The 15514-nt window shown below is 38.2% G+C and overlaps 2 protein-coding genes across 2 annotated transcripts; one reads left to right on the top strand and one right to left on the bottom strand.

Moving 5' to 3' along the window:
• The first annotated feature begins 3150 nt into the window (after positions 1 to 3150).
• LOC103443875 (uncharacterized membrane protein At4g09580) lies at positions 3151 to 9158 on the top strand. Its single transcript, XM_008382771.4, has 4 exons — positions 3151 to 3788; positions 5021 to 5291; positions 5373 to 5543; positions 8712 to 9158. Exons 1-4 carry the CDS (start codon positions 3532 to 3534, stop codon positions 8841 to 8843), a joined length of 831 nt encoding a protein of 276 aa, XP_008380993.2. The 5' UTR covers positions 3151 to 3531; the 3' UTR covers positions 8844 to 9158.
• Positions 9159 to 9967: 809 nt separating this feature from the next.
• LOC103443876 (calcium-dependent protein kinase 4) lies at positions 9968 to 14105 on the bottom strand. Its single transcript, XM_008382772.4, has 7 exons — positions 13219 to 14105; positions 12290 to 12433; positions 12004 to 12156; positions 11774 to 11889; positions 10720 to 10887; positions 10355 to 10579; positions 9968 to 10273 (listed from the first exon to the last, which is right to left on the bottom strand). Exons 1-7 carry the CDS (start codon positions 13739 to 13741, stop codon positions 10115 to 10117), a joined length of 1488 nt encoding a protein of 495 aa, XP_008380994.3. The 5' UTR covers positions 13742 to 14105; the 3' UTR covers positions 9968 to 10114.
• Positions 14106 to 15514: the final 1409 nt, after the last annotated feature.

The raw sequence follows: 15514 nt of genomic DNA, 5'->3' as shown, positions 1-15514 counted from the left end.
TTTTGTGTTTTATCACTAGAATTATAATAAGACATGACTTGTGCTTTGTTTAAGGTGGCAATAGTAAGTGAGCACCTTGATCGTTGTTCTAGGGTGCTTTGTCGCAGACTCCCGGTGAGTGACTTTAATATATGTAGTATGGTTATTACCCTAAAAATTCCCATACTTATATACTTAATGTATATGACATTACTTTACAAAATATGTTTTATACTAAATTATTGCTTTTAAATTCAGTCGTCGATTTATTTTTATGAAATGTGATTTGACATGCATAATTGAAATGTTTGTGAAACATGAAGGCTAGTAAAGGACCATTAACCCATTGTCATGGGGAGTTGTCGCATCGAAAGTGTGTCATGGATCGTTTCTTGAGCCATTCTAAACTAAGTTTTAGAATTCTACTCGGTTTTGTTGAGTGCTCTGGAACCAGGTTTCGTTGAATTGTCCAGAACTCGGCCTTCATCTGGATTTCATTGAGTGGTCTAGAATCTTTCTTTTACATGATTTTGTTGAGTGGTCTGGAATCATGTTCAGTTCAAATTTCGTTCATTGGTTTCGTTGAGTGGTCTAGAACCCTAATCCTTTTGGATTTCGTTGAGTGGTTCGGAATCGCATTTCTTACTCGGTTCTATTAAGTGGTCTAGAACCTATCTTAGTTGGATTTTTTTTAATGGTATGGAACCTATCTCTGTTGGATTTTTTTAAGTGGTCTGAAATCCTATCTTCTGTTTGCTTTCATTGAGTTGGTCCAAAACCCTGTATTCATTGGTTTCTGTTAAGTTGGTTCGAGGGTCCCACTTCATTTCAATTTCTTTAAGTTGGTTTAGAATATGGAACTTGTGAAGTTATAGGTTTCAGCTGAACTGTGTCACTCTAGTCTGAGTTTTATAAGTATTTATGAACTAGAGATTTGAGAACCTTTGTGGCTTGGTTTAGAAAAGTCGATGGATGTTTGAATGATTCCTTCGGAATTTCCAACAAATTATTTATGATGTTATAAAGTATGATTTCATGAATAATGATGTTTTTAAACTATGATCAGTGGACATGTTTTATGATTGTCATATACCTTGAATTATTGTCACCCACATGAGCTTCGCATCTTATCCAGGTTGTTGCCTTGCCCGGTGCACCACTTTGACAGTGTAGGGGCAATCATGCAGGAGACAAATCTGTGTAGATACGAGAAGCTTTTGGGGTTGTAGTTAGAAGTGAGTTAGCTTGGAGTGATTAGGTTATCCCTATATCTTTTCTTATATTATTTCGAGAACTATATGTTTGGTGCCTATAGGCATGTTACTCTAGAGAGCTTTATGAGCTTTTTGTTGTACAGTTGTCGTAGACATATTATTGTTGTGCTGTTTTTTTTTCTTATTTTTTTTATATGAAATCAGAGAGTTCTAAAGGTGCAATAACCCATCACCAAATGCCTAGTTGTAGGATAATTGGCCCAAAGAAAAGAAATAAAATATTGAATCGTTAGTGTCCAAAAGTGAGCTTTGGACTAATAATTTTGGATGTCTTGTCAGATTAATGGACTACTTATCACTTTTAATTAATTCAATAGATCGAGACCATTCGAGGTCGATCGTAGATACAAAATAATACAAAGTTTCAGGCCATATTTTGGGCTAGATGGATGCATGCCATGTAAAAGAAAAGCTCTAAAAATTGGTTAAGGTCCTGAAATCAACCACTGAAAAAATATGGGTGCGGGTTGAAAAAAATAAAGCCAAAAATGGCTTTGGGTTGAGAACAAGAGGTAGCCTAGCATTGGATTGTTGACTACTATCCAATCCGCAAAACCCAGTAGCTACAGGCTACGAGTTGGGCTTGTGTAAGGCTGTTGCAGGCAGCCCAACAACATGCAAAGCAAGTAGCCTGCTTGTTGCAGTTTTACAGGCCGTTCTAAAAAATAGAAAGAAGCCCTGAGTGCAATCAGCAGAGCGAGCCGAGTTTAAGGGCTAGCCCAAGAAGCTACTGGCTGATGGATGGTGACCCGAAATGTGCTGGCCTGTCAAATTTTACATGACAAAAGCCCAGCATGTGGGCTTTGGGTTCCTGAAGCCCAAAAGAAGGCTGATGTTAGTGGGTTCAGTTTGGTGTGCGGCTTGTCTTGACTTTAGGCCAGCTAGGCGCGGCTTCCCATATATATATATTTTTTTTTTCTTCTTTTTTTTTTTTTTTTTCGAATTCTACGGTTTTGAAAAACCCAAATAAATAAATAATCATGCTTCTATAATGATTCAAACGTAATACTTCCTGATTGAATATCAAACTCTCTTTAGATATTAAAAAAAAATTACAATTATAAGAGATATGATAAAATCTCATAAGGATATCTCAAATATGATAAGATTTACAGAATTACAACCCTCAGAGCAAGTCCACCGGGAAAAAAATGTCCCAGCCCTCAGTCCAAAAAACAAGCTGGCCCTCAGTCCATTTGCTCCATCCCGTGGAGTTGCCTGGCACCCAGCCCATGCCAGGCAACAGCCCAGCACGTTTTGGACTGACCAAGAAGCTGGCCTGTTTCTCAGGCGCGTGCAACACAAGCGCGCAAGGCGCGCGTGCAACACAAGCGCAAGGCGCGAGTGGGTTTCAGGCTTTCCTGAAAATGTGTCAGCCCACTTGGGCTCAGCGACGTGGCGTTATGATAGCCGTTGGATTTCCAACGGTAAAAAAAATTTAAATTTTACTTTTAAACTGGACCGTCCGATCAAAGATCAACGGTCCAGATTAATTAATTTAATTAAAATTTATTAAAAAATACAAAAAAATACAAAAAATTTAAAAAAAAATTATATTTTTCTTTCTATAGTTTATCTGATGAGTTTATGTAATTTTATTTTAGTGTTTTTTTTTAAAGTTTATTTGATGAGTATGTAATTTTATTTCAGTGTGTTTTTTTTTAAGTTTATTTGAAATTTTATCCAAAATTGGTTAAAAATCATATCCGAAATAAACTTAAAAAAAAAAAAAACACACCAAATAAATGCGTTGGGTGCCAGCGCATTTTTTTAAGGATGGAGATGCTTTGGTCTGTTATTGTTCACTATGGTCTATTACTGTTCACTTGAGTAGATAAATGCGCTGGGTGCTGGCACAAAGTCCTTAGGGTGGACTTACTCTCATGCAATATGCAATAGGACTCCAACCAAAAACTATTTTTACCAATTTTCATTGCAAGTTGGACAAACGTTTTGGCTAAAAAAAGCCAATTTAATTTTTCATTCGCTTACCATTTTTTTTTGTTCCTTGTCAACCTAAACTGAATCTGATTTTTGAACACCAATACAGATGAATTGAATCTCCATCTTCAAAGCCAAATTCAATTCCCAAATTTGAATCGAAGAATTTGATCCGCAACATGTGTCTGTCTCGGATTTGATTGATGTGGGTCGCATTCTAAAAACTCAGTTCGACCTTCTTGACAACGAAACGAAGATGCAAAATTTGTCGATGAATGAGTGTTGTTATTGAAGTGGCCCCTTTTCATCTTCCTAACGGTGCTGGTGCAATCCGTACATGGCGGCTCCGAGAAATCTGGCGGGGGACGCCGGGAGGCTGCCTATGGACGAGGAGAATGCCAAGGAGGACGATTGGTCCACCGGCAAGAGGCCCAAGTCCGATAGGTTTCCGCTGTCGCGGTGGGAATTCGCAGCGGCTCTCGGCGTTTTCTTGGTCTTCTCTACCGGTCTCTGCTGCGTCTACTTGACCATGCCTGCCGCCGAGTACGGTAAACTCAAGCTGCCGCGCTCCGTCGCCGATCTTCGCTTTCTCAAGTAAGTCCCTCATTTCACGATTCAATCAAATTCTCATTTGGATTTGTTCATATTTTTGGAAATATATGATAATCTAGTTGTGTTGTTGAAGGGTTATTGAGATTTTGTTCAGATTAATTTGTTAATTGCGGAAGATTTGATTATGTGGGCTGCTTGTTATTGTACCTTTGGATTAACATCTGAGTTGCTTTTCTCTTTCTCTGATTTGCATAAGATATTGTCACATATGTTCAGTTGATTTGGAATTTGAAAAAAAAAATTATGAAACAAGTAGAATTCAAACGTCGATAGGGCTTATTTTTAGTCACTATATTATCGAATTCACCTCCGCACGGTTTAGGATGTTGGTTCACATGCATACTTGAAGACTTTGGTAGAATGAGAATATAGAAAGAACTTTCGTTTAGACTAACTCAATATGGAAAGTTTTACGTGAATGTTTCTGTAAAGAAAGTTTAAGCTCGGTGTGAGATGTCCGCCCTGAACTTCCCTATTAGAACTCCTAAAGTTATAAGTAATTCATCCATAAGCTGAAAATATTGATTTCTGCAAGTTTTTATGCAAATTTTTCCTAATAGAAAAGGTGAAGTACATAGATGATGAGCTGTCGTCAAATTAAACAAAAGGAAAGAAATCATAAATGGAGCATCAACCATAAGGGTACCATTGTAAGACTGTTCTTTAGGAACATAAAAACCCAATGACCACAACTACAAAAAGAAAAAGGAAAAATATGTTATCTTCAAACTATTGCGATATGGAAGCCTGAACCGAAAGTCAATAGTATCTCAAATCTCATCTATCCATTGTCTCCTTCTTTAGAACAACCTCGGCTTTCTTTCCATTCGTAGAGAACCCTATGTGTGACCAAGAGAACACATTTCCAAAATGTTCATGCTCACTTACTAAGACCATATCTTGTGACTTAAGTTCCCAACATTTGGAGGAGAACTGAAGGGAAGTCATTCATTTCAAACAGCCGCTTCCAAATCCTAGAAGCAACTGGGGGATGCACCTGCTAATGATACCTATATTCCACATCATTTTTCACATGACACACACCATCAGAGAGACTGACACAGTTTTGGCCTATGCCTTGAAGTGATGTCATGGTTTCACTTTTGTCTGTCTATTTTATCCAGTACTGTGGCCTCTATGGTCCCCATTTAACATTAGTCACTTCCCCTGAATGCTTGTTCTGATTTTTTAATATTTTTTATAATCTTTTGCAGAGACAATCTGGCAACATATGCCAATGATTATCCAGCACAATTTATTCTGGGTTACTGCTCTACTTACATCTTCATGCAGACTTTTATGATTCCTGGGACAATTTTTATGTCATTGCTAGCTGGAGCTCTTTTTGGCGTAATCAGAGGCCTTATCTTGGTTGTCTGCAACGCTACAGCTGGAGCGTCATCCTGCTTCTTTTTGTCTAAGTTAATTGGAAGGCCTTTAGTTAGTTGGTTGTGGCCAGAAAGGTTGAGATTTTTTCAGGCAGAGGTACTTCTTATTACTTTGTTAAATTTGGTCAATTATGCTATCGTTCTTCCACTACTTTAACCTTAAATTTTGTGCACCCAGATTGCAAAGCGTAGGGAAAAGCTGCTAAATTACATGCTTTTTCTTAGGATAACTCCAACCTTGCCGAACCTTTTCATCAACTTGGCATCTCCAATTGTTGATATACCGTTTCATATTTTCTTTCTGGCGACTTTTGTTGGTCTTATTCCAGCATCTTATATCACAGTCAGGGTAAGTTCTTTCTACTCATTAAATGACGAAATTCTATTTTCTGTAACATAAATGGAACTTTCTCATCTTACTATCCGGTTGTTTTGGTGTCTGTATATGGGGCTCGCTATACTTTTTAGTAACGAATTTGTCCAATAAAATAGTTAAACAGTCCACACTGCTTAGATTAGTTCTGGGTAGCATTTTACTTCATTGTTTTGTTATGCTTTAGGAGGTTTTGGACTTGAAGGCCTTGAAGTATGTCATATTTAGAGGCAATAATCCATAATCATTGACGCTGTGGTGGGGATTGGTCAGAGAAGCATGGGTCGATTGGGTTATTATTTTTGAGTTACGTTCAAACATTTTTTGTCAAAAGTATGTCTTTCGGTGGTAAAGGGACAGAATTCTGTGGAATTTCCCTCTTTTAACTATCTCTTGGGTAATGTGGTTGGACAGAAATATAAGAACATGTGTGGAGTTTGGCTGTGGCTTCTTTAGGGAGTATAATGGGGATCTACAATAGAATCCTTGGGGAAAAAAGTGAGGTTTTGGGTGTTCTATGTATTATTGCTTTCTTGGGTAATCATATGAGCTTAACTTCCTTGTAGTGTCTGTACTGTGGTTTCTTGCTTTCTCCAACCTTTAGAGATCTTGCATATTCTTTAATTTTATTAGAAGGGGGAGCTGCTGTAGGATAGTTTTTAGAGTTGTATTGCAATGTTAGAGGTGTATTTATGGATTTGGTTTTAGGGTTGTATCATATAATGGGTGGACCTCTGGTTTACTAAGTTTTGCATCGCAATTTTAGCTTTTTAATAAAATTCTATTTCTCAGATTTGTGGAGTCCGGAAAACACAGGGTAACACCAGTGGATTGCAGAAGAAACTTAGTAGATATGTGTTTTGTTGTCTTATCTTTAATCTGAAGTGTGATTCACAGTCGCGTGGGATATTTAAATTGAAAGGTCTTCAGCCAACTGCTGGCTAAGGTAGCCTGCTGGGAGGTTAGGCGATTGAGCCACTGAAGAAATTGACCAACTATGCTGGTTGACCTCCATTCCAGAAAAAGTTCTGGTTTTGGTTCTTCTCTTTCGACAACGTGACTTGTCCAACTCCCATTTACTCGGGAGTCCCCATTACTCCTAGGGTCCAAGATATGAGTGAACTAGTTTTGGTCAAAGTACTAGGCTATCTAGCTAGTCTAAGCTTATAGTGTGGTAAACTCTCCTATTAGCAAGCTCTTGCAATAATTTGATGTTGTATTGATCAAGGCCTTCAAGCTTCTTGTAGATGCTCATGATGTCGTCAATGAATACCTAAATCTGGATCTAAGTCTTTCATGAAATTTGCAAATTTTATATGCCTTTTCTTTTGGTTGGAAAAGTTCTAGACCTAGCTCATAGTGTCAAAATTTTATTTTTGAATAAAATAAATCATAAAGATAACAAATTGACTAATTTACAGTAAACATAAAGTGAATAGAAATTTTTATATCGTCGGGATGAATTAAGGGGTATCAGTAAAGTTGTTATTGTCATGTTCCCCGTGCTGTATAATTAGATGCAGGACTTGCTATGTTTGGAGGTTGATTTGTGCATGTGAGATAGGCAACAACAACAACAAAGCCTTTTCCCACTAAGTGGGGTCGGCTATATGAATTCTAGAACGCCATTGCGCTCGGTTTTGTGTCACGTCTTCCGTTAGATCCAGGTACTCTAAGTCTCTTTTTAGAGTCTCTTCCAAAGTCCTTCTAGGTCTTCCTCTACCCCTTCGGCCCTGAACCTCTGTCCCGTAATCACATCTTCTAACTGGAGCGTTAGTAGGCCTTCATTTCACATGTCCAAACCACCGTTACCGATTTTCTCTCATCTTTTCTTCAATTTCGGCTACTCCTACTTTACCTCGGATGTCCTCATTCCTAATCTTATCCTTTCTCTTGTGCCCACACATCCAACGAAGCATTCTCATCTCCGCTACACCCATTTTATGTATGTGTTGATGCTTCACCGCCCAACATTCCGTGCCATAAAGCATTGCCGGCCTTATTGCCGTCTTATAAAAATTTTCCTTGAGCTTCAATGGCATACAACGGTCACACAACACGCTGGATGCACTCTTCCACTTCATCCATCCAGCTTGTATTCTATGGTTGAGGTCTCCATCCAACTCTTCGTTCATTTGCAAGATAGATCCTAGGTAGCGAAAGCGGTCGCTCTTGGGTACTTTCTAATTTCCAATCCTCACCCCTAACTCATTTGAGCCTCCGTTAACTTGCACTCCATATACTGTGTCTTTAACCGACTTAGGCGAAGACCTTTAGATTCCAACACTTCTCTCCAAAGGTTAAGCTTCGCATTTACTCCTTCCTGAATTTCATCTATCAACACTATATTGTTTGTGAAAAGCATCGTCTGTGAAAAGCATATACCAAGGAATATCATATTGAATATGTCCCGTTAACTCATCCATTACCAATGCAAAAAGGTAAGGACTTAAAGATGAGCTTTGATGTAACCCTACTGTTATGGGGAAGCTTTCGGTTTGTCCTTCATGAGTTCTTACGGTTGTCCTTGCTCCATCATACATATCCTTTATAGCTTGGATATATGCTACTCGTACTCCATGTGAGATAGGCCATGATAATTAAACCTTTTTCAGTTAGATTGCAGCTGATGTTTCTGTTGGACCTATCATGATCGTTTGTGTTTTTTCGTCCGACAGCTATAGAATTTAATAACTTCACTAACAATATTGTCAATATGTTTGAAGAGAGCTTTTGGATAAACATCAAGTATATATCTACTTAGAATTATTTTCTTACATGTATTTATCCCTGTCCAAATAAAAATATGACGGATTAAATTGATTTTCATCATGCTAACTTGTGTACCTTGTTGTATGGTGACTTTTTTGCTGTGTTTATTATATAATAAAATAGAGCTTTGTTGCACATAGAAAAGGAATCACAATTGTGACCAAATTAAGATACACATAAACGGAACATCTGATCCCATTGGTTTATAGTGTAGTTGACATCCTAATTAATGCAGGTCATATTTTAACTGTTCGGTTACAACCGAACATCTTGGACTGTCAGAAATCTGTTTTTCAATTTAACACATGACAGCTTCTTTTCATGAAATGTTTTCGTTGTAGTAATCGATAGCTGCTCATTTTGGTTTTCCAGGCTGGCCTTGCTCTGGGGGATCTCAAGTCCGTCAAGGATCTCTATGATTTTAAAACTCTGTTTGTGCTTTTCCTCATTGGTTCTGTGATTATACTTCCAACCGTTTTGAAGAGGAAGCGAATCTATGAATGAAAGTTCAGGTGTCGAGGACTCCATTCCATGCTTCTGTACAGAAGGCGGCTCATGTAGTCTGACAGCTAAATAGTGCAAATGTTACATTATGGTGAAGCTTAATTTTTCCAGTACCCAGAAGGGAGCGTCTGTTTTTCGATATAGGCTCTTCAAAGCGTTCTTTACTAGGTAAGGTATTGTTACATAGTTAAAAATGATGTTTCGAAAGCTGCTGTGCGAAATTATTTATGAATTTATCATTGCTTTAGGCTCATGTAACATTGATAGTCCTTGTAACATGGTTTACAATTATATAGCAAATCTTGTATTTTTTTTCGGATGCGGTTGCCCTTTCTGTTAGTTGGAACTGCTATACTTTTCTATATGGTTAACCATTTCAGGTCCAGTGGAAGTTTGAAAAAGTGTTGATTTATACGTTTTTAAGTTGTAACTGAATGCAATGAGGATGATATGTGGAAATTGAAATGATTAAATATTAAGGATATTGTGATTCAAATGGGATTGGAGAAATTTTTGTATACAGCAGTGGGACGAGTTTGCTCATACGTACTTGCCAGGATTGCTTTGGATCGTTGGCTAATTATTTACTGTCGGACATTGTTGACCTCCTGCCCAAGTCACCTCTGTTGGAAAGGTCGTCTGCGGTTCAAATAACAGCGTTTAAAGATGAAAGAACAATTGTTCCAAAAAATAAAAAAAAATGATGAAAGAACATTTTGGGTTTAAAAACTTCACAAAACATCAATCTTCAGAAAATAGTGTTAAAAGATTCTTCTACAAAAGTGGCTTGAGCAATCTTTCCTAGAATTCTATGTTAATGATTCTCCTACAAAAGCGGCTTGAGCCATCCTTCACACAAAGCTGTTTAAGCAACTTGAGGGGGGTGTTAATTAGGTTCATTGAAAAATTACGCTCATTAAATTCTATACATAGGTTTGTTGACTCTTCTACATTAGGTTCATTGTGGCCATGAGATGCTGAAATGTCTCTGTGAGTTTTCCCGGCCCCCAAAAGGGGTGGATAATGGTGTCTTGTCACCAGTTGTCCCCTTTTTAAAGAGAAAAAAACTAAAACAAACCAAATTTTTCTCTCCAAAAGACAATTAGTAATGAGATTACCACGTATTAAGCTCTAACAAGGCCACTTTGTATACATATAAAGCAAAACCCTTGGAATTAATCAGGCAGCACAAGATTAAGAAACGTAAGCTATTCATTAGTTCCTTTTACAAATTGAATGTTTACAAGAAATTGCATTTCTCTGTTACTGTCTCATTCTCCGGCAGACGAAGACGTAGACTGATCTTTTATTCCGAAAGCGTCACCCAAATTAAAGTTCAAATTGTTTCTCATGGTTCTGCTCCTCCCAATTCCTCCATCACCCCCCTTCCTCATCATTGCAGCAAACTCCCCATAATCGATACGCCCATCCTGCCAAACTTAAGCAATTAGGCTTCCGAAACTTCAATAATATTATTTCTCATCGAAATAAACATGAAACCAAACGCTTACATTGTCTTCATCAATCTCTTTGACAATTTCATCCAGATGAACGTCACCTAGACCAAACTCCTTGCAAGCCTGTTGAAGCTCGTCGACAGTAATATATCCACTACCATCTTTGTCAAAAAAGGAAAAGGCTGCAATCAAATTCTCCTCTCTTTCCATCTTGTTTAAGTGCAAGGTAGCAGCAAGAAATTCGCCATAGTCTATTGTTCCGCTGTTGTCTATATCAGCCTGCCAACATTGCCGAAGCAGAAATGATTTTGTGAGGATCATTCGTGTTAATAGCGTTGGAGATCTATTAAAACCTTAAATGGAAGGATATTAAAACTTAGTAATATGTAGCCACAGTTTATGGGGATCAATCTATTAACTGCTTCCATAAGGGACTTGATTTCAGACTCCATTAGCTCCGAGCCCACTTTTTTCAATCCTTCTTTAAGTTCCTCAAATGTTATTGTCCCGCTACTATCTGTGTCAATCATTTTGAACAGCTCTTTTAAACCTCCAATCTCTTCTTCTGACAGTCTTTCCGCTATCACCTGCGCAAAGAAAACAAGAATGTCACAGTGATACACATTACACCATCACCAAAACAAAAAAGTGGTCACAGTAGAAGAAGAAACAAATCGCTGTCATCAGAAATTTCAGAGATAATTGAGTGAAAACTCCAGAAGTTCTGGTTAGAACTTTACCATAACCATAACTGGTTTATATATATAAATTGTATTGACATATATAAATCGTTGTTGTCTGCCTACTTCACTATGGCCAGAAGTTGCATATATAGTGGTTAGAGAATTAAACAGAAAACGAGAGGTCTTCCCTCACTCTCACGTCTCAAAACCTTTACTCTCACAAGTCACTGCATACACTCATCTTGTGAAGTTGATACGAAAAATATGTGATAAAGCCATGTGTATTATAAGGAAAGTGACAAGTTTTGAATAAATCAAAAATGATATTTCTGCTCAGACCGACCGTTATATAATACAATGTACACTGCAGACGAACATTTATTGACCATTGACAAACAAACATTCCATTGGTTGCATAAGAATTATTCTGCAGTAAAATTTGGTATCCTAGAGATTTTTCAACTCCGTTGGAAGTTGAATGTAATGTTTAAATAGAGTTTCGATCTGGAAACTATAAATACTGTGTGTCTTGGTTACAGCCAACGTTTTCAAGGTGAAATTAACTCCCAAGTCCCATCATGTATCATATTGCTTCCATTTTAAAAACTACTGGTTGCTGAAGTTATGTAATTATTTGTTATCTCAGAAATAGACTTGACAGAGATTGAAGTGTAACTCTCACATTGGATGATAAATGAATTTACCAACTACTGCCAGGGTGCTGTGTAAAATGAATTAGAATGATCGATCAACAAAAAGATGATAATGGTAAAACATTTATAAGACATACACGAAGTGCCATCTTCTTAAGCTTATTCATTGCTGAGAACTGCTTGAGGCGGGACAGAACCGCAGAATCTAGTGGTTTATCTGGGGCAACTCTGTCGTCTACAATCCAGGGGTGACCTGAAACGATCCATTTTAGAGTTCAATGCAGCTAGCATTTTGGATATAACCTTATCTATGCAACTATCACATAAAACTTAATTGGCATTGTATAGTAGGTATTAAACCACTCACATAGGACTTCATGGGCAGAGATTCTTTTCTTCGGGTGCCTCTCAAGCATCTTATACATGAGATCTTTCGCACTTTCTGAAATATTAGGCCACGGCTCAGATTCAAAATCTATTTTGCCATGTAAAATCTGTCTGAAGATCCCTGATTCAGTTTCTGCAGATACATATTGAAAAATTAATCAACTCACGATATAGCAAAACAATCAAACGTAATAATAAGGTATGCCTCACTGATAATGGTGTGATAGTCCAGAGTGTAAGAGATTGTAACTGTAGAGGATCACTACCTGCCCAAAAAGGAGGAACCCCGCTTAAGAGGATGTAAAGTATCACACCAGCACTCCATACATCCACTTCAGGTCCATAAATCTTGGACAACACCTCAGGTGCAACATAATAGGGACTCCCAACTATGTCATAGAAATATTGTCCTGGAACAAGAAAAGGTAGAGCAGAGCACGTAACCAACCATCTTTACGCACGATAAAAACACCATTCAAGCTTCAACGGGGAGAAAGAGAAGAACACAAGGCAGAGCCGCATTTGATACAGGATAGTGATTGCATCAATTGTATACCGGTTTGAAAACCAAAAAGAAAAAGAAAAAGCATTATTCTGGTAAAGTAATACATTCGAAATTGTGTTTATGTAGACGGACTGTCTTAGACATAGAGATTGATGAGTAATTTCGCTCACGGGAATGACTGAATTAATTGGTATACTGAATCAAAAGTAGATACCTTCTTATGGTATCAATACCATGACAGATGAGCCAACCATCTCCAACCAAAAAGACAATAAAACTGTTGAATCTAGCGATGCAATATAGAATCAGGCTTGAAAGGATAGAAATTTCTAAATAAATCTAGCAACCTCCAAATATGGCAAAGAGAAAAATACAATATCGGGGAAATAGCTGCTGTCTTCTCCCTTGTAGGCGGAGCAGCGGAGTTTATGTTTGTTCAACATATCCGAGACTAAGTAGAGAAACAATCTATAACCAATAACAGTATGGATGTATAAATCAAGCAACCCTAAAGATTGAGTACGCAACAAGGCACGAGAAATCTAATTCAGCAAAATTAATGAGTTGAAGAAATAATCAGAAACATTCTCAAAATTGATGGCAGACCAACATTTCCAATTCCAATTCTAATAAAAAGAAAGAACAAGTAAAAGTGGATCTGATCTGGAAATGAAGGGAAGGAAGCTGAACCTGGCTTATAGAAGACGGACAAGCCGAAATCGGTGGCTTTGAGCGTGGCATCATCCGAAGGCGTGTCGAACAAGAAATTCTCCGGCTTGAGATCGCGGTGCATGACACCGAGGGAGTGGCAGCCCTCCACCACCCCAACGATGGTCTTGATGAGCTTGGCCGCCTCCCTCTCGCTGTAATGCCCCTTCTTGACGATCCTATCAAACAGCTCGCCGCCGGCACAGAGCTCCATGACGAGGTGCACGAAGACGGAGTCCTCGTAGGTGCCCTTGATCTGGACGACGCTGGGGTGCTCGGAGAGGTGGTGCATGATTTGAATCTCCCTCCAGACGTCGTCGTAGTCCTCCTGGCAGAGGAGCTTGCGCTTGGGGATGGACTTGCAGGCGTAGTGGGCGCCGGTGGGCTTGTGGGTGCAGAGGTAGGTGGTGCCGAATTGTCCTTGGCCCAATTTCTTGCCCATCAGGTAATGGTCTCTCAGCCGCGGCGTTTCGTACGGCAATACTGAATGCGATCCTTTCTTCATTCTTTCGATTCGATTCGATTCGATTCTCCGATGACGATGAATTTCTTCTGATTTTTCTAGTTTTTTATTTTTGATTTGTGATTCGATCGTTTTCCATGCTTCTCCTTGGCCTTTCAAACTGTTATTTCTGTTTGTTTCTATACCTCTCTCCTTGTGTGTTTGTGGATTATGGTTGATCACTATCCGACCACTCTCCCTCAATTGTTATTTGTTATTATTATTTATATTAATATTTTGTTTCTTGGTGGGGAAGTAAGATTGGAGAGAGGGAGAGGATGTGAGTTTGTTTGTTAAATTTGTTTGTTTTGTGGTGTAACTAACTGTATTCACCTTCAGCTTTGTTGCGCGCGCCTTCTCTCTCTCCTCTCCTCAACCCACATACGTTCCCTCCACGTTAGCAATGCATAAATACGACAAAGGAAGAAAATTCCTCCATTAACTTGACATACGACTGTACGAAAACGTATTTGGCGCGACTTAACTTCCATTCATCCTCAAATCTATAATATACAGTAAATATAAATACGTATCGTTTACTCTTTTATATAATGAACCTAATGTAGAAGAGTCAATAAACCTATGTAGAAAATTTAATGAGCCTAGTTGTTCAACGAACCTAATTAACACTCTCATTCAAGTTGGATAGAAATTGCTTTAACATATTTCTGTGAAAGCTGGTTCAAGCCACTTTTGTAGGAGAGTGGAGAGGCTTTTAACACTCCCTCTCAAGTTGGAGAGTGAAGGTAGAGAACTCCCAATTTGCGGCTGCGAAGACTCTATATGTCGAGTAGCATTCGTGCCATCAATTATCTTGTCTCGAATAAAATGGCAATCCATCTCACTATGTTGTGTCCTCTCTTTAAAAACTGGATTCCCCACTATATGTAAAGCAGCTTGATTACCACAATATAAATGTGAAACTCTTGAATGAGGCAACTGTAAATCTTCCAATAAAAATCTCAATTAAGTGACCTCATAACAAAGTGTCTGCCATTGCCTTATACTCGATCGAAGCAGAGGACAAGGAAACGGTCTTCTGTCTCTTTGTGCACCGAAAGATGAAAACATTACCCCAAAAAAAACACACGCACACATACAATAACCAGTGGTTCAACGACTAGTCATAGGACAACCAGCCCAATTCAAATCACAAAAAGCAACCAAATTTAGTTTAGGAAACTTTAACGAAGCGCCCGGTACTGTTCACTTTAACGAAAAACCATATTTTTACACTAAAAAGTCAATCCTGGTACTATTCACTTTACCCTTTATTTTGTCCTTATCATTAAAACTCAAAGTTTTCAAGCCATTTTCATTAGTTTTCCTTTTAGTTTATTAGCAGATCCATGTGAGGTTGTCATGGCTCATGCATAAAACGACTAAAAACATGTACGAAATAAGTGATATCCGAACGAGTGATAGTGAGATAAATTAGTCAGCCTGCCAAACATTGATCTTTGGCAAGATCCTTGAGCAATTCGTCTTTCTTTGAAAGTTTGACATCTTCCATTGGGAACTCCACTGGTCTAGCTCCCAGAAAACCTTGATTTTTGAGTATTTCAAGTGCATATGTGCGCTATGAAATATAGATGCCACTTTTGGAAAGAGAAACTTCAATGCCCACGAAATATTTCAAATTCCCAAATCTTTACTGCGAAAATAGGTATGAAGGAAATCTTTGAGAGAGTTGATTGCATGAACATCATTACTCATAATTACAACATCGTCAACATATGGCAATAAGCCTGTGAAAGACTTTCCTGAACTGCAAGT

The sequence above is a fragment of the Malus domestica genome, chromosome 05, assembly GCF_042453785.1.
Source record: "Malus domestica chromosome 05, GDT2T_hap1".
NCBI lineage: Eukaryota > Viridiplantae > Streptophyta > Magnoliopsida > Rosales > Rosaceae > Malus > Malus domestica.
Note: the sequence above shows the minus strand (reverse complement) of the source record. Positions and strands in the feature narration are given on the sequence as shown.

Bases quoted from the DNA above. Each gene is read 5' to 3' on its own strand.
- LOC103443875 (XM_008382771.4), top strand. From the start codon at position 3,532: ATGGCGGCTCCGAGAAATCTGGCGGGGGACGCCGGGAGGCTGCCTATG. The intron at 5,292-5,372 runs GTACTTCTTATT...TTGTGCACCCAG, and splicing joins TGAGATTTTTTCAGGCAGAG to ATTGCAAAGCGTAGGGAAAA. The intron at 5,544-8,711 runs GTAAGTTCTTTC...TTGGTTTTCCAG, and splicing joins CATCTTATATCACAGTCAGG to GCTGGCCTTGCTCTGGGGGA.
- LOC103443876 (XM_008382772.4), bottom strand. From the start codon at position 13,741: ATGAAGAAAGGATCGCATTCAGTATTGCCGTACGAAACGCCGCGGCTG. The intron at 12,157-12,289 runs GTAGTGATCCTC...ATGTATCTGCAG, and splicing joins GGTTCCTCCTTTTTGGGCAG to AAACTGAATCAGGGATCTTC. The intron at 10,274-10,354 runs GTAAGCGTTTGG...TAAGTTTGGCAG, and splicing joins AAGAGATTGATGAAGACAAT to GATGGGCGTATCGATTATGG.